Below are 21,023 nucleotides of genomic sequence, written 5' to 3' on the forward strand. Positions count from 1 at the left end.
TCACCTCACCTCTCTGAGCCTCTCTGTTTCCCCAACTAGAGCCAGCCCTGTAAGGCTTCTGACTTTCAGTGTCGATTCAGCCCCGCTGGAGTCACACTCGCCCTTCTCCCCAGCCTAGCCTAGAGCTTCGGAACAAACCCAGGAGGCTGTCTTCCCCCCACTCCGGGCCACTCCCTTGTGCAAGTGTGTGTGTGGGGTGCGTCCTGCTAGAGCCCCCAAAGCTGCATCCCTCCCCAGCTGTGTCTCCACCTCCTCCCCCCACCCCCGCCCGCCCCTGCCCCGATTGGATTTTCGTTTTCAGCTAAGTTTTGCTCTCCTGCAGCTGGAAGTCCTTGGTAGAGGCATGCCAGGGTGGGGCCCTGGGGGAGGAGGCTGAGCCCCACCCTAGGGAGGGGTGATGTCCTCATCCACCTACCCGGGAAAGGCTGCTGCATTTGTCACCGGAGCCTGGTGACAAAAGGCAGTTGCAACCAGAAAACAGGCACTGGACGACCTGCCCAGGGCTTTGTTTTGGCGGCCTCCTTCAGGGCCCCCTCCTCCCTCCCGGCTCTGGAGCCCTTGCCACTCGCCTGCCGGGCAGGAGACAAGGTCCTGACCCTTCCTCCTCCTCCTCGTGCCCCCGACACCCCACGCAGAGCTGACCGGGCTCTGGACCCAGTTCTGCCCAGTCTACCTGTGAGGTACCTCCCGGGCCAGCCCCTGCACTTCTCCGTAGCCTGACTTCCCTGCTAATAAAATCGGAATAACAGGAACCAGTTCACCCGTCCAGATCTCACAAAGGTGGAAGGATCAGGTTGGGAAGTGGAAACAGGATTACCTTGTATACGTTCAAACCGCTCCATACTTCAAGGGGTTCTGAGGATTGGACTTCCTCCCACTGACGGCCCACCAAACATGAAGGTGGTGGTCCTGGCAAAGCCGGCACTTGCCTGCTAACCCAGAACCCCAGGGCTCCGTCCCCAAACCTCCAGGACCCTGGGGACCAGGGCTGGTGCTAGGGAAGAAGGCTGGGTGGTCACCTGGTCCCACCTGCCGATGACAGACCAGGAGACTGAGGCCCGGAGAGGGTTAAGGAGCTCGTGCTGCAAACCCCAGCATTTCATCACACCCTCTCTCACACTGGTGTTTCGTCTGTTAGTTGTTGTTGTTTTCTTTTAAATAAATTTAATTACTTATTTATTTTTGGCTGCGTTGGGTCTTCGTTGCTGCGCGCGGGCTTTCTCTAGTTGCGGGAGAGGGGGCTACTGTTTGTTGCAGTGTGCGTGCTTCTCACTGCGGTGGCTTCTCTTGTTGCGGAGCACGGGCTCTAGGCGTGCAGGCTTCAGTACTTGTGGCTCATGGGCTCAGTAGTTGTGGGGCTCACGGGCTCTAGAGCGCAAGCTCAGTAGTTGTGGCGCACGGGCTTAGTGGCTCCACGGCATGGGGATCTTCTCGGACCAGGGCTTGAACCCGTGTCCCCTGCATTGGCAGGCGGATTCTTAACCACTGCACCACCAGGGAAGTCCCCTGTTAGTTGTTTTTAACTAGAGTGTTAGGGCTTTAAAGTCTTGTTGGTTCAGTCGATTAGTTCTTTTCAGGACTTAAAAAAAAAAAAAGGCAAAACTAAAACTCGCTAATTTTCTTCTGGAGCGAAATAAAGAAGTTTGCAATTGTCCTTGATTCTTCAAATCTTCCCTCTAAAGTTTCAGCGGCTCTACTGTGACTCGTGTGTGAGAAGGAAGGTGAGAACAAAGGCAGATCACGGGGGAGCCTCCTTCTTGGGGAAAGACGCTGACCAGAAGTGACAGGTGGATTAAAGCCAAAGGAAGATGTAAAACCAGGCTTGGTCCTCTCTCAGAGGAGGGGGAACTCCTTCCTGAGCCTCATCTGGGAGGGGCCCCTGCAGACTGTCCAGGGCTGGCAAAGCCCAATGCTCCCACCAACCACACAGTGGCCACACTGAGTCCCCTGCACGGACGTGTCTCTCTGGACATTGCGACCAATTGCCTGCCTCCCTCCCCCACAAGGGTCCACCAACTGGGACAGTGACAGGTGACATCCTGCCTTCTCCTGGGCCTGGCCTCTGGAGCTGCCCTTCTCGGAGCGATGCCTGTGCCTTGTGAGCACTCACAAAGGACAGCCCAGGGGCTACGGTCCCAGCTCCAAGCCTGGCAGCACCCCTCTGCCCCCTCCTGTCGGCTAAGGGCAGCCCCCAAGCCCAGCTCCCCGCCTGGAGCCCGTCCTGGGACTCCGCTTGCATTGATCTGCGGGCCGGGTCCTCTCCCTTCACAAGCCCACGGTGCCAACTTCTCTCCACCCAGGGAGGACACACAACACAGGACGTCAGAGCCGAGGAGACAATCTGATGGTGCACCTGGGGCCCGGCAGGGATGGAGGGCCAGCAGCGGTCGCTGGGCAGTGCTGGGGAGCCCCGCGCCCAGGCCAGTGGCCTTTCCTCCACCTCACCCCTGGCCTCTAAAGAGTCCCTGCCCCCGCAAACCTGAGCCAGGAACAGCAGCCTCTCCGAGAGGCTGGAGTCAGCCCTCGGTGAAAATCAGCCCAGAAGGAGGCTCCGGCCCGGGGGCAGCAGGATCGTCCGGCACAGAAAGCAGGGCCACCCCATGCACACAGCCACTCCAAGGGACACCCCAAGGGACACCCCGACATGGGCGTCTGAGTTTGAACAGAGGGGATGTCTCCAGCCTCAGCGATGCCCAGCCAGGCGCTGCTCCTACAGGGAGGGGAGCCCGGGCGCGGGGCGGTGGGCCGGCCCGTGGACCCACTCCCTCGCCTCCTCCTCCATCGGACAAATTCTGTCCCTCGGCAGCAGCATCCTCGTTGGGCGAGAGCCTGGGGCCCGCGGGGCTGGGTGGGGGTGAGTCACTGCTGGCAGGGGGACGCCGGGCTGGCAAGCACGACGATCACTCCCTCTTGGGGCAGCAACCGTGTCCACATGGGGCAGGAGCTTGCATCCCCTCCATCCTTCTCTCCCCAGACTTTCCAAACAGACCAGGCCCGGCAGGCACCGCCAGAGAACCCAGATGAGAGAGGGGAGCAGGGCAGGAGGCGGGGCGGGGTTTTTAAGCAGTGGGAGTTACCGGCCCGCCTCCCCTCTGTAAAGCTAAAGGAAATGAGGGCCTACCAGCTCTCCATCCTGCTGCAAGGGTTAATTACCTGCTGTTTCCCAGGTGCCTGGAGGTGCCCAGATGAAAGCGGGGAGGTCATACAGAAGCCCTCACCCACCTGCAGGCCGGCGGGGGCGGCCTGCCCCAGAGACCACCATGAGGCCCAGGCTGTGGGTCTCACAGCTGTCCAGAGGAAGCTCTCGAGCCTCACAGAACCCTGAAAAGTCGGGGCTGAGGGAGTCCTTGGCTAGGTCTAGTCCAACAGCCTTGCTCCGTGGATGAGAAAAGGTCTCAGGAGGTGAAGACTCCCCAGGTCCTTCCCTCCACTTGCAGCAGCCAAGCTGAGACCAGAATCCAGGCCTCCTACCCGATCGATCGGGTGTGTCCTATCTGCAGCACCGACTACCCTTTGAGATAGGAATTCTCACCTATTTCAGAGATGGGCAAGCAGCTGAGGTTAAGAATTTGCCGAGGGTCATCCAGCTAGCTGAGGGCCCAGGGCTGGTCCCTCCACACCACCTGCCATGGGAGGGGTCTGTGTTTATTGGGACCTTTCTCTGCTTCAAGGGCGAGAGTCCTGCCATTTTCTCTCCGGCAGCCCCTTGGCCTTGGGCCCTGCTGCCTGCAGACCCTGCACACACGTGGCTCACCAGAGCCTGGGCTCCCATGCCCCACGGGGCTGTGCACAGCCTCAGCCCTCTCATCTGCAGAAGAGGGCCACCCAGGTGTCTCTGGGTCTGGGGTGGGCAGGACCAGTCCCCCTCAGGGAGAGGGTCCCCAGCACGTGGTCCAGGAGACCCTGTCGTGATGGGATCATCAAATACTGACACATCAGTTAAGCAACTACACCTGAGAAGAGGCCGGGAGGAAGATTTGCTAGTGAATCCTGGATTTTTTTTTTAATAATTTTTTTTTTTGGCCTCCCCGTGCGGCATGCGGGATCTTAGTTCCCCGACTAGGGATTGAACCCGTGCCCCCTGCAGTGGCAGCTCGGAGTCCTAACCACTGGACCACAAGGGAATTCCCTGAACCCTGGATTAAAGTAGAGAAATGGGGTCAGTGACCAGGATGAAGGCAGAATTTCCTCTGGCCATTCTCCTGGGGAGTCTTGGCCTGCCCCGCCCCGAGTGCTGGGCTAGTGTAACTGAGCACGGCGGAGGGATTCAGCACGATGCCCCCATGGGATACCCTGGCCCAGACCGCCTGGCAGCTGCTGCACGCATGGGATCGACTCCCGACAGGATGCTCTAGGCCCGTCCATAACCAAAGCACATGTCACTCCATGTGACGCCCAGAGGGACGTAAGCGCTCTAGATGTGCTTCTTGATTTGTAAATAGGAAAACCATTCGGGGCTGGAGGCGGTAGAAAAGGAGACCCTCCTCTTAATCTAGAACCTTCCCTGGAAGCTAAACTGTCCACTTGCCGCAACTTCATCCAGGACAAACCCACGTGACAGAAGCCCATGTTCAGCTTTGGAACAGAAGGGCTGTGCCTTCAGTGCTTCCTGCTCCCTCCTCCCTCAACCTGCTGTCAGCCGACCCAGGGGACGTGTTCAAAGTGCCGTACAAGGACCTCAGGGGGGCTGTCAGCCTCCCTTTGCTCCCCTAAAGTAATTCTGCCTGGGTCCCCAGCCTAGGAGAGGGGCGCTTAGGGAGTCTTGTTTTTATTACAGGGAATGAGTGTAAATACACCGTGACCTGGGGACGCCAGATCCAGCAAATAAAAATGCAGGACACCCAGTTAAATTTGAATATCAGGTAAACAACAAATAACATTGTCGGATAAGTGTGTCACAAATATTGCATTTCTTTATGTTTTACTTGGTAGCCCACCCTGACCCCCACAGCTGAGTGGCTCCAGCTTGAGTCTCGGAAGGCAAAAGGGGCCACTGCCCTGCATCTTTTGTGTGAGGCTGACTCCTCAAGGAAAGAGTAGGCTTGGCTGGGGGACGGAAGGGAGGAAATGAAGGGATCTGAACTCATGCATCTGTTCCAAGTCCCCAGAACATGCTATAGTGTTAAAATACTGAGATTGCAAAAAAAAAAAAACAAACCACCAAAAAACACCCCGTAAAATGACCAACAAAAGAGTGCAAATGTCTGGAGCGACGAAAGGAAACTCCATCAGGTTAGGAGTTAGGAGGCCAGGGGTCTCGTCTGCTCTCCCATTAACCAGCCGTGTGACCCTTGTCCTTGCTGGGCCTGAGTGTCCTCAACTATGAAATGCCAACCTTGTTGGTCTCTAATAGTCCCCGAGTCTGGTTCTGAGAACTGGCAGAGTCTGCTCATCTGAGAAACAGGGCTGGATGTGCCCCACCCTTTGCCCCAGCTCACCTGCTCCTGGGCCTCTGGGCCCCAGTAATGCTGACCAGCAGATACGGTCTCCAAGGACCAGGAGGCTGGTGATGCTGACCAGCAGATACGGTCTCCGAGGACCAGGAGGCTGGTGATGCTGACCAGCAGATACGGTCTCCGAGGACAAGGAGGCTGGTGATGCTGACCAGCAGATACGGTCTCCGAGGACCAGGAGGCTGGTGATGCTGACCAGCAGATAACGGTCTCCGAGGACCAGGAGGCTGGTGATGCTGACCAGCAGATACGGTCTCCGAGGACCAGGAGGCTGGTGATGCTGACCAGCAAATACGGTCTCCGAGGACCAGGAGGCTGGTGATGCTGACCAGCAGATACGGTCTCCGAGGACCAGGAGGCTGGTGATGCTGACCAGCAGATACGGTCTCCGAGGACCAGGAGGCTGGTGATGCTGACCAGCAGATACGGTCTCCGAGGACCAGGAGGCTGGAGCGGCCAGAAGAGAACAGAGAACGACTGGCCAACGACTTTCTCGGGACCAGGTCTTCTTTTCCTTAAGCCCCTTGATGCTTTTTGTGCGTCAGACTAACTTTGTTTCATTCTATTACAAGACCCTCTATATTCAATTTTCTTATCTTGTGATATGAGTGATCATAGATTATAAATAGTATGATGAGATATATATATATATATATAAAATCTGTTTTTTTAAATTAGAAGACTATTGCTGAAATAGAATATAAGGTAAAATCATAAGGTAACACCACTGCTTTTTAAACATTTTTAGAACTTTCTTTTCGGAAGTGCCCACAGATCGTTTGCATATTTAAATAAAATATATAGTCAGTGGTGACCCATCTTTGTTATTTGAAGTTGATTTGATATTTGAAACTAAAGACAAATCTGAGGAATGAGGCTCTCAGAGGGCTTAATATCATTTCTGCTCAAACACAGGTCCTGACAACACAGAAATGGGGCTGGTTTTCTTAGATGGCCTCTAAAATGGCACTAACAACAATTATATTTAAAAAAAAAATTTTTTTTTAGAGGTTCCAGAAACACTTCTGGCAATGGCAGCACAGCTGGACTCCTCCAGCTTAGCAACTGACACCTGCATTCGATTTGTCTGCGGTCCTCCCAGGGCAGATGGAGGCTCCTCTGAGGAGGGTCCGCGTGCCCTGTTCTCTCCCCCTGCCCTCTGAGCTGGTTTCTTGGGAGGGGGGGCACTGAACTCCCCTGGCTCAGCTGTGCCATCCCTGGGAAAATCCCATGGCACCTCTATTGCCTTGCCCCCTGCTCCCCTTCCCCTAAGTCCTGACTAGCGGTTCTGGCATCGTGGCTGACGTGCTCGGCTCCAGCATCAATCCTTCCACCCATCCCCCTCCCTCCACCAAATCCCCGTCCCAGAGCCCCCCCCTGAGCTAAGCGAGCCGGGACGTGCCCAGGCAGCTCCTGACCTGAGTCACTCCGAAATCCCGCCGGCAGAGAGAAGGAGCGAGGAGGGCTGGGCCTTGGGGTTCGGGAAAGGAAGGAATTCTCACCGGGCGTCAGAAAACAGTCACAGGGAGGGTGTAGGGGCAGCTGGGAGCTGGTGAGGATCGAGCTGATGGACCAGAAGCAATGCTCGACTCAGCCGCACACGGGTTCTCCCAAGAAGGCCCTCAGAATGAGTTCCCTGCAGGTTCTGGTTACAAATCTCCACATGTACTAACCCCTCACTGCCCATCTGATGACGCGTCCCGGTTAATTTAACACGTCAACCCCTGAGTGGAGGTGAAGCACGCGCAGATGCGGACACTGATACCCAGAGAAATCAGAGCTTGATCTACAGTCACAGAGCCAGAGAGCAGCAGGCCCAGGGCGGGAACCCAAGCGCTAAGTTCTGACTGGGCAATGCAACATTGTAAAGACACATAACATCTGCGCGGTCAGCATGATGACTCATCTGACTGCTGGTCCCGTCCAGGGACCTGCCCTCCTTGGGTCTCTCCTAATCCTTTTCACGGCATTACGAAGTCATCTTCTCAGATTCTGCCTGGTCATCAGTCTTTCTGTCAAAGCCCTTTACTCACACCTATGCCTGGTCTGCCAGCCTACTGGGCTCAGTCAACTGTATTGATCAGTTATCGGCACTGAGGGTATCAACTGACATCAAGAATCAGGAAACAGGGAGGGAAATAAATTCACAGCAAACCTAGTTAAACCTGTACCATGCAAGAAAGACAAATCCTCCCAAATCAGCCCCAGTGAGAACTTAGGTAGGAGGGAATCAAGCGGATGACAAAGAACACCTAACTCATAAACCACCCACCTCTCTCTTGCCCGGGACCCCAACATCTGTGAGCAATGTGGACTCAAAGCAAAAGGTGCTAAAACCTGAGGCTCACGCAGACGGAGCCCAGAGTCCCATGGAGGAGCAGCCTTTACCCCCAGCTGCACAGGCCTGAAGGGCCTCACAGAAGACTTTCCAGAACAATATAGGCTAATGTTGGAATTAGCAAAAATAAAGAAAAGTCACAGAATTTGCAGACTGGGAGAAAACCTGGGCGTCACCTAACCCAACACCCCAATTGTGGGGTAGAAGAAAACTCCTGCGTGGGCTTGTATGGTTGAACCAGGGCATCTGCCCTGGTGCTTGGTGGAGAGTTAGGGCTAAAGAAATATTTGTTCAGTAACGGGTGGATGGGCATAGCGGGATGAGATCACACAGAAAGACAGTGACAGGGCCAGGATTAAAGGATCTAGGATAATCTCTACTCATGCTAATATTTTTAAAAAATTCTTAAGAATGATTATAATCAGGTTTTTTTTAATGCACATTATTTCCTTTAGTCCTGACAACAATCCCCAGGGGTAGACTTTGTTATACCCATTTTACATGTGGGGGAACTGAGACCCAGAGGTAGAAGAATCTCGCCCAAGGTCACACGCTCAGCAGTAACACAGCTAACTGAATCTGAACGCGGGTTTGTCCAACTTTACAAACTCAAGCCACATTCCCCCCTGGGCACACATCCTTGGTCATCAGCACATACTGAGGAGAGGGTCCCTTCGGGATTTTTCTAGAAACATCTAATCTATACATGACTGGACCATAAGAATTCAAACTTCTTTCAAATCTATGATCAAATCAGATATATTGGGAAATGGATTTTTTTAATATGATGTTTTCTTTATGCTTTTTCTAAAATGTTCTCATCTGAGACATTCAGAAATATCCAGTCAGACAGGAGGCTGCAGTAAGAGCCACGTGTGAAATGATGGCCAAGCAAAGGGACCCGGTCAGAGCTGGGGGGCCTCCCCTCGGGGACCGTTCCCACCCCGCATCACTGTCTCGGCAACCAGGACACGCCTTCTCCTCCACAAAGCCTGAACCGACACCCTGCGGGAAGCAGCTCCTTACCGGATAACCCCACGAGCCGTTCCCCGCCTGGAACTTCGAGTAGTAGCTGCTCCGGCTGGTGGTCCCGCAGCCGTTGTAATTGTCATCATACATGGAACCTTGAGGACAGGGGCAGGGGTTAGGCCATTCGCTCCCCCCAGCCCTCCTCCCCATGGTGTCCCCTCTGCATCTGGTGCCCTGCGGACCTCGGAGGAGACCAGGGCTGAGGCCTTGGAGGAGGAGGACGGGGAGCCAGCCTTCCGCTCACCTTCTCCCTCTCTCCACCCGCCCCTCCACAGCCAGATGGCTGCAGGGTCAGCTCCGAGGGCCTCGGCCGACCCCTTCCTGGGGGTCGACCCCTTCCTGGGGGTCTACCCCTGTGGCCGGGGGTGGGCTGACACCTACAGGTCAGGAGTTGGCCTGGAGGGCCTCAGGCCCCCGCCGTCCCGGTCCAGGGAATCACAACTCCGAGTTCCACAAGGATGACCTTCCCACTCAGGGACGACAGCCAGGAGCTCCACATGCCAGCTCCAGAGCCTCAGGGCCGCAGGGCAGCTCCGGAGGGTCCCAGGCCAACGCCACGCGGGACTCTGGCTCCCGAGCCCAGCCTTCCGCCCCCTCCTGCATCTCCTAGGTGCCCCAGCTGCTGCAGGGGGAGCGGCCACCCACCTCAGAGGCCCGGTGAGGATTAATTAACTGTTTTCCGAGTGCTTGGGGGCCCACAGACGACAGGCTCCGGGGAGGACAGAGTGTCATTACTATTATTAAGGGTAAAGTGGCTTTGGATTTCAGAAGGCAGCCTGGACGCTAGGCTCCTTCATCCGGATGGCTGGGGAACCTGAAAGGACAGCCCAATTCTGCCCGCTGTCCTGCTGCCCTTGAAGCGTGGCTGACAGTGACCTGCTCGGGGCTTTGCTCACGCCATGTCCCGTGCCGAGTCTGCCTTCCTTCCTCGGCCGCAGCCACTGAATCGCAACCGTCTGTAAACCCAAGTTCAAAACCTGTAACCGGGCCCCGCCCAAGAGGCTGTCCTGCTGTCCGTACCCCAGGTCACATCCTGCCTGGTGCCCCATTTCCTAGACTAGGAACCATGGCTCTATGGCCTGGGCATCCGGAGCAAGGGTGGTCCTACACTCTTACTAAGTGATGGCCCCTGGGGAAAGTTGATCCAGGGAGAGGGGGTTGACCCCAGCATCAGGGCAAGGGTCTGGCCGGGATCCCACCTGGCTCAATTCACCCCTCCCCATCGGCTGTGCCCCCTCAGATTCCCAAGCCTTTGGGGGTGGGCGCTGGAGCATCTGAGCTGGGGGGAGAAGACAGAGCAGAGAGGCAGCTTTGGGTTGTGGCAGATGTCCCTGCCTGGTGCCACCTCCTCTGTCCAGAGCCAGGTGACCCCCAACAGCTCACAGGAGGGGCAGTGCCCCTGATTCTCCATGCCCCCCATCATGGAGGATCAACTGGCCACTGGGGCTGCCAGCTGTGGCAGAGACCCCCTGCCCTGGGCACCTAGTGGTGTTGGAATTGGTCCTAGCTCTGTCATTTGGGCAAGGCACTTGCCTTCTCTGGGCCTCGGCTTCCTCTTCTATAGAAAGAGGGGTGTGGCCTCTCTGTACCCCAAGGTCCCGTGGTTGTGTGATTATAGTGACTTGTGCCTGATGGCATTCAGGGAAGCCTGACCTCTCTTCTCTAGAGACAGGGTTCAGCAAGGAAGAAGTTTGGGCATCAAAGGCTACATCACCACCTCCTTTGCTGCCCCCCAGAGGTGTCCCCACCCCAGAAAGCCCCAGGCCCAGGCCTGGCTCCAGAAGGGACGCCCCTGAGGCTCTGAATTACTCCAAGCTCCCTGCTGAATGCAGGCAGCTCGTGCCTCTTCCTTTCTCCAGAAGCTCTGGAAAAGCTGCCTTCGTCAGGAGGAGTCTGGAGGCAACCTCATGGTCGTGGACCCCCAGAACTCGCTCTCACCGAGAAAAGGGGCTGCAGCCAGGAACCCCGGTGCCCGACAGCCAGTGTCCCGTCCATCTCCCCTCCGTCCAGCCCACTTCTGACACCCCTTCCAGGGCAGGGCAGGGCAGGGTTCACTTGGGCAGGGATTTCTCACCCAAGGGCAAGCGTGGGTCAGCCAGCTGCTTTGGATGGAAAATCTGGGGTGGTGACAGACACAGAGTTCTGGGAGAGGCGTCCCCAGGAGGCTCCGTGGAGGGCAGGCTCCCACGGGGCCTCCGCCCTGCTCGGGAGGGAGTCTGTCAGCAGTGATGTCACTCGCCCTCTTGGTCATCAGGTGAAGCATATCCTCCCCCACACCCTGCACCTGCCCGCCTCCCTCTCATTCTCCTTTGTGTGACAGGTGGGGAGTTCTCTGCCGTGGAGGCAGATGACCTCTGGAGTACCCTATCATTCCAAGGCCAGTCCCTGTGACCCAGGGGGGATTGTGGTGATGACAGGTGTGGGTTGTAACTCTCACTTCTGGTTGGGCCAAGGCCTCCAGGCCCTTCCAGGCAGCTCCTGAAGGCATCTCCCCAAGATCACCTGCAACTGGGGGTCAGACTGCCTGACACCCACCGTGAGCTGCTTGGTTTGGCCTCCTTGTGAGAATGAGGCTGCCATCACACCAGCCAGCACTGCTTCTCTGGCAGGAGGCAGCTGCCCTTGGGCCGAGGTTTCGAGGGTGGGGAGTCCAGAGACCTTACACACTTGCAGTCACACCTTGCAGTGTGCCAGATACCCAGAGGGGTGCAGGCGGGAGGCGAGCCGTTTGTGAGACTGTTGCTCCCACAGCAGAAGCGAGCGCTCGCTCTCCTGACCCTGGGGGGTCTGGTTGGGAAGTACCACCCTCTGAAAGTCAGGTTCAGCAGGAAGAACATGGAGCTTCTCACTGAGAATGATGGGACAGCTCTGATGGCCTGCACTTCTCCACTGGCCCCTTGACCTCTCTGGACGTCACTTCTAGGAAGCCTTTCCTGATGACCCCCACCTGGTCCCCATGCCCCAGGCTGCCTGTCCTCTCAGTGCAGGGTACGGTGAGGTACGGTCCCCCTGCCCAGCTCTGGTGCCTTGAGGCTCAGTGTCCCCATAACCGCAGCAGGGGACTGGGGTCCTTGACTCCACTCAACCAGGCCCCCCTCCCACCCAAAGAGGTCCCTGGCGGGTCGGTGAACCGGGGAGAGACTGGAGCCAGAACGCCCAAGGCTATATTCTCAGGGAGGATTCTTGGTCCAGGGGTGGGAAGGGAGGGGGGTCCCAGCACCAGCTTGCCCCACAGTCACCCCACCTCCCGGGGAGCACTGCGCCCGCTGTTGTCGCTGGAAGGGCCCATGGGCCTTTCCGTGTGGCCCAACTGTGTGTCTGCCTCGAGGCATCTGCCCTCCCACAGAAGCCCGGCGTCAGAGAGCAAAGGTCTGCCTTCCCTGTGCACCAGCATCGCTGGCCGCTCCCTACGCTGCGAGCCTCGCTCCGGGTCATCGCTCCAGGTGACAAACCATCTCAGAAAACCCACCCTGCACACGGCAGCACCCCGGTGCCCCTTCCCTTTGGCCTTGCACGGCGGCCTGACTCTCCCTGTGTCACTGGGCAGCCCTTTGTCAGGACCCCCGGGACTCCTTCCCCACCGGGACAGGTGAACATTTGCAGGGATGACTCATCCTTCCACCTCCCAGCTTTCCATGGGTCACACCCACCACGCCTGAAACATTCCTGCTCTCCTTCTCAGCCAAGCCTCTCCCTGGAGCCCAAACCCTGCACCAACCCAGCTCCTCCTGGAGAAGACCCACCCCTACCCCGGCGCCCCAGCTCTCCCTCGGAGCCGTGTCAGCGCTCGGTCTACCTGCTCGACACACTCTGTGCTGTACATTCTCTGTGTGTGTCTGCTGGGGGCGCTCTCCACCCACCCCGACCCAGGACCAGACTCCACCTGGACAAGGCCCTCGGGGCACTGGCCAGCCTGGCTGAAGGGCTGCCCCAGGGGCAGAGGTTGTCCGAAATGCCTCTCCTCCACCCCAGTCTCCCCACACCCCCGTCCCTGCTAGCCACAGGCCCGCACACAGAGGGGTGTCTGTGAACCTGCCTCTCACAAGGCTCCTGCCTCTTCTAGCTACTTCTGCACTTACATCTATCTATTCCTTTAGCACAAAACGCTTCAGAAAGGAAGCCCACTGTCTCTCGGTCTCAGAAACGCCTTGACTTCACCCCCTAAATCCCTCCCATCCAGGGTGCCCAGCAGGGCGAGGCCCACAGCAAGTGGAATTTAAGTTAGACAACAAGAAGAACTGTCGGAAGAGGGCATGGAGGTGTCTGGGTCCCCGGACTGTCCCGCAGCCCAGCTCCCGCCCCTCGAACATCGCAGGGGATATTCTGCCCTCCACCCAGGCCAGCGGGGCGCTCGTGGACACGCCGCCCTTTCCTGGACGGGAGGAGTTCAGCTCAACCCCACCTGACACTCTGGTGCAGTCTCTGCCCTTTCCTGGGCACGTGTACAGAACAGAAACACCAAAGCACACTGGGGTGTGTTCAAACCCAGCTCTGCTGGAATCCTGCTTCTCCTTCTGACGATCTGTGTGTGGCCACCACTAAGCCTAAGTGTTGGACTGAGGGCAGGAGCATGCTGGGGCCTGGGCTCAGCCCCCCGAGGGGGGTCCAGGGTAAAACATCATCACCAGCAACTGCCACACTAGATGTCCATCCCTGTGTGTGTGTGTGTGTGTGTGTGTGTGTGTGTGTGTAGAGATGTGTGCCTGTGATGGGGGTGGTCCCCACAGTGGGTCTCTGTGTGAGGGAGGGTGAGGACAAGAACAAGGATTCTTGAACTTTGCTGCATATCAGAATCGCCTGAGAGTCCTTTAAAAGTCCACGCTGTCCCCATACTAACTAAACCAGAACCTCTGGGGGCCGGACCCAGGTGCTTGCATTCTTTAAAATTCCCAGACTATTCCGATGTGTAACCATGCTTAAGAACAGTGCTTTGGGGGATATTTTTTGGTGATTTGATGCTTCCTGGAAAGAAACCGTGAGGGCTGTGTCTTGAGGGGAGGAGCTTTTTTGCAGCTGCAGACGGTTTGGGGAAACTGTCTGCAGAGGGAGTTATACATCTATTTCCAGTGAAATATCTGGAGATGATCTCACCCCACCTCTTACAGTTGCACAGACCCAGAGAGGGGCAGCCACTTGCCCAAGATCACACACCAGTTGGCAACAGATCAGAGAGAACTCAAGCCTCCTGACACCAGCTGGACTCCTGCCGCTGCACAAGCTGCGAGTCGGGCTGTGTGTGAATGTGTGTGTGCGTGAGGACACGCGTGTGTGTGTGCACAGCGGTGGGTATATGTGTGCATACGTGCGTGCCTGTGTGGTGTGTGCCTACAAAGAACCTCACATGAGGCTACCTTCCATGGAAAACAGTCCTCCATTTTGTTTTGTTCAAACATCACATAACTTCTACGGGTCATACCCTATCGCAGAAGTAGCTCCCAGAGTTTTAAACCTAGAACAAGTGGCTTATTGATATTTACAATTCCGTGTGTGGGGAGAGGAATTTCTTTTGTTTTGTTTATTTGTTTTCTAATCTCTGTCAATGAGCTTAGCAAAGGAGCAGGATCCAGGGGGAACACCCCGGAATACTCGGCATTTTTGCATGTGTTGTAACAGGCCGGTGGAAATTCTGGCTAAGCCCTCAGCTCCGAGACGAGAGGCACTGTGAAGAAATGAGAACTGGTCCGCTTGAAGTTAACTAAGATGTTTCCCTGCTGGGGCAGGCCTAAGCACAGACATCACGTACCTCCTCCCGTCTCAGCTTTGGTCCCGAGGAAATAACCCCAGAAGAGACACCTGTACCCAGCCTGCGGTCAGGGCAGGACCCTTCCAGGAGAGTAGAGAGAGCAGAACCTCCCCAGGGGGAGGCTCACGCCGAGACACAGCCCCCCACGAATCCAGGGAGCCAGCCAGCGGAGCCCTAAGACAGGGTCTTGGCTCCCCTGGGCACAAGCCTGCCCCCAGGAGGGCCCCGGGGAGCAGGACACCTGCCCAGCGCACCCCACCCCCACCTCTGATCATCACAGGTGGGAAACGGTGCTTCTGAGAAGAGTGGAGACAGAACCCCCGGGCCCAAGGCTGATGCTGGCTCACGGGGCAGTGGGCAGAGCGCGTGGGTTAGGACTCCCTGGAGTGATGTGCAGAAGGCAGCCGGTTCCACCGAGCCGTGTGTGTGTGTGTGTGTATGTGTGTGTGTGTGTATGTATGTGTGTGTGTGTGTGTGTGTGTGTGTATGTGTGTGTGTGTATGTGTGTGTGTGTGTGCGTGTGGCAGCGGCGGCTTCGGACTTGGATCAGAGGAGATTTGGGTTCAGCTTTAGGAAGAGATTCCAAGCGGAGTAGAAAGGACATGAATATGGCAGCGTCTCCTCTCGGGCCAGACGACAGTGCACCAGTCCCTCACCCCACGGTCCACCCCGCAGGGACTACCCGCCGGCCACAAGGAGGTCGTGTTTCCCAGCCCCGATCTCCGGCTGGGCAGCCACGTCCCCACGTTCCTCCCGCTTCCCACATGGTCTTACCCCGCTGCCCACGGGGACCCTCAGGAAGAGTGGGCAGCAATGCTCAGGGGCCCCATTCAGGAAAAGATGGGTGGGCAGGTCCCAAGCAGCCTCCTCCTGCAGGGTCTCCGGCCCCCGAGAACCCCTCCCTAACCGGGACTGCCTGACAGGGTGGGCCATGTGTCTGGGCCCATGTTCTGGGGAGGGCAAGGCAGAGACGGGCGTTCATGCCAGGCTTCTCCCATGGGGTCCCGCAGACAGACACATGGAGTGAAACCGACAGGACAAAGAGGGACCAAGGCGGGGAGAGGCAGTCACAAAGCAAACCGGGGGACGCTTGGGCAGCGCCTGCGAGGAGACAAAGCCAGATCAACCAGAAACACCAGCTGCAGGTGGCCTGACGGCCTCTCCCAGCTACAGTGCCGCTGGGGAAACCGGTCAGAGCAAAGGGTAGAGGGGACACGCCTACAGGGCCAGCCCTCGGAGAGGGACGCACTAGCCATCAGAGTCCACCCCTGCCTGCTGACGCCCCCGGAGGACCTTGGGATGGAGAAGTGGAGAGAAGAGGGATGGATGTCACCCACAAAGAGAGAGGCCAGGGGCACAGTGCTCAGCCAGCGCCCCATCGGGGGGAATTAGAGGGGGTGTTTGGGGCACCGGGGCTGGTCTGAGACTTTTCTGGAGCTGTGAGCCCCAAGCTCAGGCCAGGGACGGAGCGGGTGTGGGATGGGGACAGGTGAGGCTTCAGCAAGGGAGAGAGGAGGTTGGCTTGAGCTGTGACTGGGCTGTGGTCAGAAGGAGGGGCACTTTGTTTCCCAAACCTACTTCCAAAAAAGGCTGGAAGCAGCTACCAAGGCACCAAACAAAAGGGAAGGAGGCAAGCGCTCTGGAGGCTGTGACCTTGAGCGGGGGTCTGGCAGGAGAGGAGTAGGGGTCCCAGGCCAGGGCAAGGGGCACAGCTGCACAGGCCTTTGGGTTTGGGGTGCAGGGGAGTCCTCCGCCAGCCATTTTCTCCCCCTCAGCTCTACAGCGGCCACTTGGGCGGGGGCACAGAGGTTGAAATCGTGAGCTGGTGTGTGTGTGTGTGTGTGTGTGTGTGTGTGTGTGTGTGCGTGTGCGCACGCGCGTGTGGGAGAATGGGTGAGGATTCATCTCCTTTGTCCCCCCCTCTTTACTACCCCCATTCTCCCCGCTCTCTCATGAACACCTGACTTGATCAATATATCTCTTTTTTTCAATAAATAAATCTTGGTTGACCTGTACTGGTTTGCAGTCTGCAGCGTCTTTATTAGCATATAACTAAATTTAGCTAAATAAATAAATAGAAGGTGCCCTGATTTGTGTGTAATTCTCACTGGGAATGCTCTGTATGAAAGTGTTTGGTCAAAAATCCTCCACACAGGGCCCTGTCACGTATCATACCTTCCTCCTTGCGTTTTAGGGGTCCTACCCCTTTCTCCTGGCCGCCCCCAGGTGGGGGACCTTACCGTGGAGAGGAGAGGGCTGGCCAGGCCGGCACCTAGATGGACAAGTGCCCACCACGAGGGCCCAGCAAGGCGGGGGTCGGGGGCGGGGGATTCCCAACCTTGCCCACCGAATTCCCTACTTTGGGGCACTTGTTTCTAGGCAAGCTGCGTGGGGCAGGGCGAATCCCGTGGGAAAGTGAGTTTCTCTCAGCCACGGGAAAGAGGGCATCCTGGACCCCTTCCCGGCCTCAGTCCCCAGGGTCCGCACTGGCCCGGGGCGACCTTGGAACCACATATGCCTCTTCCAGGTGTGAGGCTCCCGCTACCACGCCGCGCAGTCACAAGGGCTTGTCCACTCCCTGCGCCACCTCCCCGGCCGCCCGCCCCTCCTGGGCCTCCACTCGGGTCTCCGTGACTCCCTGCCCGCCCGGCAACCACGCACCGCCCTCCCCCCAGACCCCCCCTCCCAGCCACTGGGATCCCGCAGCTAAGTCCGGGCAGGATGGGGCGGGGTGAGGGAGGCGCACGACCCCGGGCGACCGGGTAAGACAGGACGCGGACGGAGACAGTTCCCCGGAGCAGGCCGCGGAAGAGAAAGCCCTGGGCCCCGAGAACGGCCCTGACTGCGTCTCCCACCACTCCGCCATCCCCCAACACCGTGAGCACGCCGCCGAGCGGCTCGGGCCGCGGCTGCACAGTAGAGCCGGCGGCGGGAGGGAGCGCTGCTGGGGTCTGCGCGCGCCCCGCCGCCCGGGAGGGGCGCCGGGGAGGGGCGCACGGCCACGCGCGCATCCGGCCTTTACCTCGGTTGGGGTGGGTCAGGGTGGACGACTGGGAAGACTTGGGCTTCTGCCGCTTGACGGACATCATCACCTGCTCCTGCACGCGCTGCCAGCCCGACGTGCCGGTCTTTATCTTCTGGTCCGACGGCAGAGCCAGCGTCGAGTGGTCCTGGAACTGGAAGCATTCGTAGGCCAGGGCGGTCTTGAGCGGCGAGTGGTTCATGGCGGCGCGGGGCGCGGGCCCGGAGAGCGAGCGGCCAAATGCGAGGTGCGGGGTGCGCGGCGTGCTGGGCGGCAGCGGGCTCTTCCCGTGCTCAGCCATAGTGCGACGGTGCACGCGCGTGGCGGCGCCCGGCTGCTGCGCCCGGCTGCTGCGCCCGGCTGCTGCGCCCGGCTGCTGCGCCCGGCTGCTGCGCCCGGCTGCTGCGCCCGGCTGCTGCGCCCGGCTGCTGCGCCCGGCTGCTGCGCCCGGCTGCTGCGCCCGGCGCGTCCTGGTCCAGGCACTGGCGGGCCCGCCCTCCGCCGGACTGGATATACCGCCCCGCCCGGCGCCGCCCCCTCCCCGCCGCGGCCGCTCCAGCGGAGCCCCGGGCGCTGAGCTGCAGGCCGGGCGCTCTGGGGGCAGGGCTTCAAGTCCCGAGCCTGGCCCGTGCTCTCTCTTCCTTTGTGCCCCTTCCCTCTCCCCGCGACCTGCCGAGGTGAGGCCTCCGCCCGGGGAGCCGACCTCTGTCCCGGTCCTGCGCGCTCAGGGACAGAGTGCGTGCTCAGCTCGGGACTGAGAGAGACTTCTCTCTAGGAAAAAGGAGTCTTTCTCGACTGGGCCCCCTGCACAGCCAGATGCCCATCTGCCTCCGTGCAGAGGTCACTGCGGAGGCCAGCCCTGTGGATGGGGGCTCCCAGGTTGACGGCAAGGAGCACAGCCCGGTCCAAAGGCTCTGCTCTAAGACAGCTTCCAACCTGCGGGGAGGGGGTGAGGGCCTGAAGCCCACACCAGGATGAGACTTGAGATGCAAAACCACAAAGTAGTAACCAACCCCCCAGGGCATGGGCATGCCAGGGGAAACATCAGGTAAACAGTGGATGTCTCTGAAACTCCAGACTTAGCCCCTAAAATGGGTGCCTGGCACATCTTAGGGGCTCAATAAAAAATATGTTTTAATGGATGAATAAATGAAGACTAGCTAATTTAAGGTAAATTAAGTCTAATTTGAATCCTACCCAGATCCTTACTGAAAAACCATAAGGTAGCCTACCCCTTAAAATTACCCGGTTGTGGACTTATTATCCTAGGACGTTGTGTGCACTCTCCCATACTCCCTGGGGCGTGTGTAGTGATGCTTCATTCTTGTAGCATTGTCCTCAGGCCCCGAGGTAGCCGGCGCCAGGGAATCTGGTGTGTAACAGGAACTGAATATTTTAAAGCTATGTTGATGGAAATCTTTCTAAGGGCAGCACACCCCTGCCTTTCCCCCTTTAGCAAAAGACCCTGAGCACATGTATGCACTTCTTGACGACTCAGGGTTCCCATGCTAGACATCCAGTGCTGAACTGGCAGTGCAGTCCGGTCAGCTTCTTTGTGTTCTGGGCTCCTCCAGCCATCGCCTCTGCTGTCCTTTGTAGCTGGCACTCACAGCTCACACCCTTCACTTTCAGCTTGCCCTTCTACTCTGCAGAGGAAGGGACCCTCAGAATCTATGCTCGGCGGGAATTCTGTGAGGTAGACTTGAGAAGCCCAGGGATGGTCTCAGGGACCACATGATGGTCACTCGCTCGCTTCCTGAGACGTGGATGTTATATGCAGGAGCCCAGCTGTTCTCCGTAACGCACTCCTGGGAGCCACGTGCAGAGCAGGAAATCGTAAATCACATCATGGATTCAACAGAAGTAGTTTTATAATTGAGGGTTATGTCCCTAAGAACTTAGAGTCAAATAAACCAGAGATGTGACCAACAATATGTCATGGATACCAAAGTTCAACTCCTGTAGACCTTGATTATCACTTCAGATTGTAAGATTCTGCTTTGAGCCATAGTCTGTCAGGGCTGGACGGAGCCTTGGACATCATCCAGCCCAGCCTCTGCAGTTTTCTGACTCGAAGAGGAGGTAGCTTGCCCGTGGTCACCAGTTAATACGTGGCAAAGCCTACATTCCAATGGGGGTCTGGTGACTCCAGGGCCAGTGCTCTCCCCTCTGCACTATCTGGCCTCCCTTATAAAAGTCCTATAAAATGGGCCTTAAAGTACAGTGCACACCGGTGACAGAAGGGCCCCAACATCCTATAAAGTATACATGACAGCACATAAAAATACAAGTCCATTGTATCATGCATTTGGCCCATCTACAACCTAATATGCTAGCCATAATAAATGTTAATTACATCTTTAAATAATGATAATTTTGCCACCTTTAGGATGTAGAAGGGCCCTGAAGGAGGTGACAGGAGTAGCCCATATTGCTATAATAGGCCATACTTAGCCCCTGGAGGTTGAAACTGATTATCTTTAAAATGGTTTCCAGATATGAAGTTTTTCTAGATGCTTCTCTATTATTTTGATATTAACATTTTGATATATTGATAGCCACAGCAAGTATTTGCTGTGCTCCTACAAATCAGGCACAGTCTGGGCCCTTTACATAGACCATCTCATTTGAATCCTTACGATCATCCTATGAGGTGGGTACCAGCATCATCATCTTTCTTTTTCAGATGAGGAAACCGGCTCAACAAGGTCACAAGGCTGGTAAGTGGCAGAGGCAGGGCCGAGCACAGGCAGCCTGGATCCAGCACCTGGGCACTCGGTGACGGTGCCGGGCTACCTCCTTGAGATTTCCCTGTGACGAGCAGTGGCTAAAAGCCTTCCAGGGACCAACCTTTTAACAGCATCTGTTTCCATCACAAGGCACGAAAGCCAGGCCACCTGGGATCCAGTTCCAGCTGTATCCCTAACTCGATTCATGATGCTGGACAGGTGCCCTCCTCCATCCTCCCCACCAAATCTGTAAAGCAAGGAGGTAGATTTGATAGCTCCCCAAGTCCACCGTAGCCCAAACACTCTATAATTCAGCTGTCAGTTATGAGGGTTTTTAGAGCAGGAGAATCTTGAATCAGGTCTTCAGGACTTTGCCTCTCCTACCCCAATAACAAGGTGAAGCAAAGTCTGGATGTGGACATGGATGGAGGGAGGGCCGGCACCAACAGTTCGTCCACTCTGCAGACACTATTTTATCTCCCAGTAACCCCCCAGGAGGTATCGTTTTGCAGATGAGAAAACACACTCAGAAACATGAAATCAGCGGTGCAGCCGGGATCTGAACCAAGTCTGATCCCCGACCTGGGAGAAAGAAAGGAAGGTGACTCAAGCCACAGGTCTGGGGCCACAGGGAGGTTTGTTCCGGCTGGGAAGATTGGTCTGGGCCACAGCTTTTCCTGTCACCTCTCTCTCCTGCTTGCCCAAGCCC

The 21,023-nt window shown here is 57.2% G+C and overlaps 1 protein-coding gene across 2 annotated transcripts in view; it reads right to left on the reverse strand.

Moving 5' to 3' along the window:
- PKP1 (plakophilin 1) overlaps positions 1–21,023 on the reverse strand; it is a 47,852-nt gene that overhangs the window by 23,223 nt on the left and 3,606 nt on the right. The window contains exons 1-2 of one of the 2 annotated variants that reach the window (XM_061185244.1): positions 17,586–17,958; positions 8,818–8,915 (exon numbers count right to left, since the gene is read on the reverse strand). In XM_061185244.1, the coding sequence (XP_061041227.1) occupies positions 8,818–8,915; positions 17,586–17,886 (399 nt within the window). In that variant the 5' untranslated portion in view covers positions 17,887–17,958. Of the gene's footprint in view, positions 1–8,817; positions 8,916–17,585; positions 17,959–21,023 lie in introns of those variants that run through there. The other variant, XM_061185245.1, reaches the window with a different exon arrangement.

This window comes from Eubalaena glacialis, chromosome 3 (genome assembly GCF_028564815.1).
Source record: "Eubalaena glacialis isolate mEubGla1 chromosome 3, mEubGla1.1.hap2.+ XY, whole genome shotgun sequence".
Taxonomy (NCBI): domain Eukaryota; kingdom Metazoa; phylum Chordata; class Mammalia; order Artiodactyla; family Balaenidae; genus Eubalaena; species Eubalaena glacialis.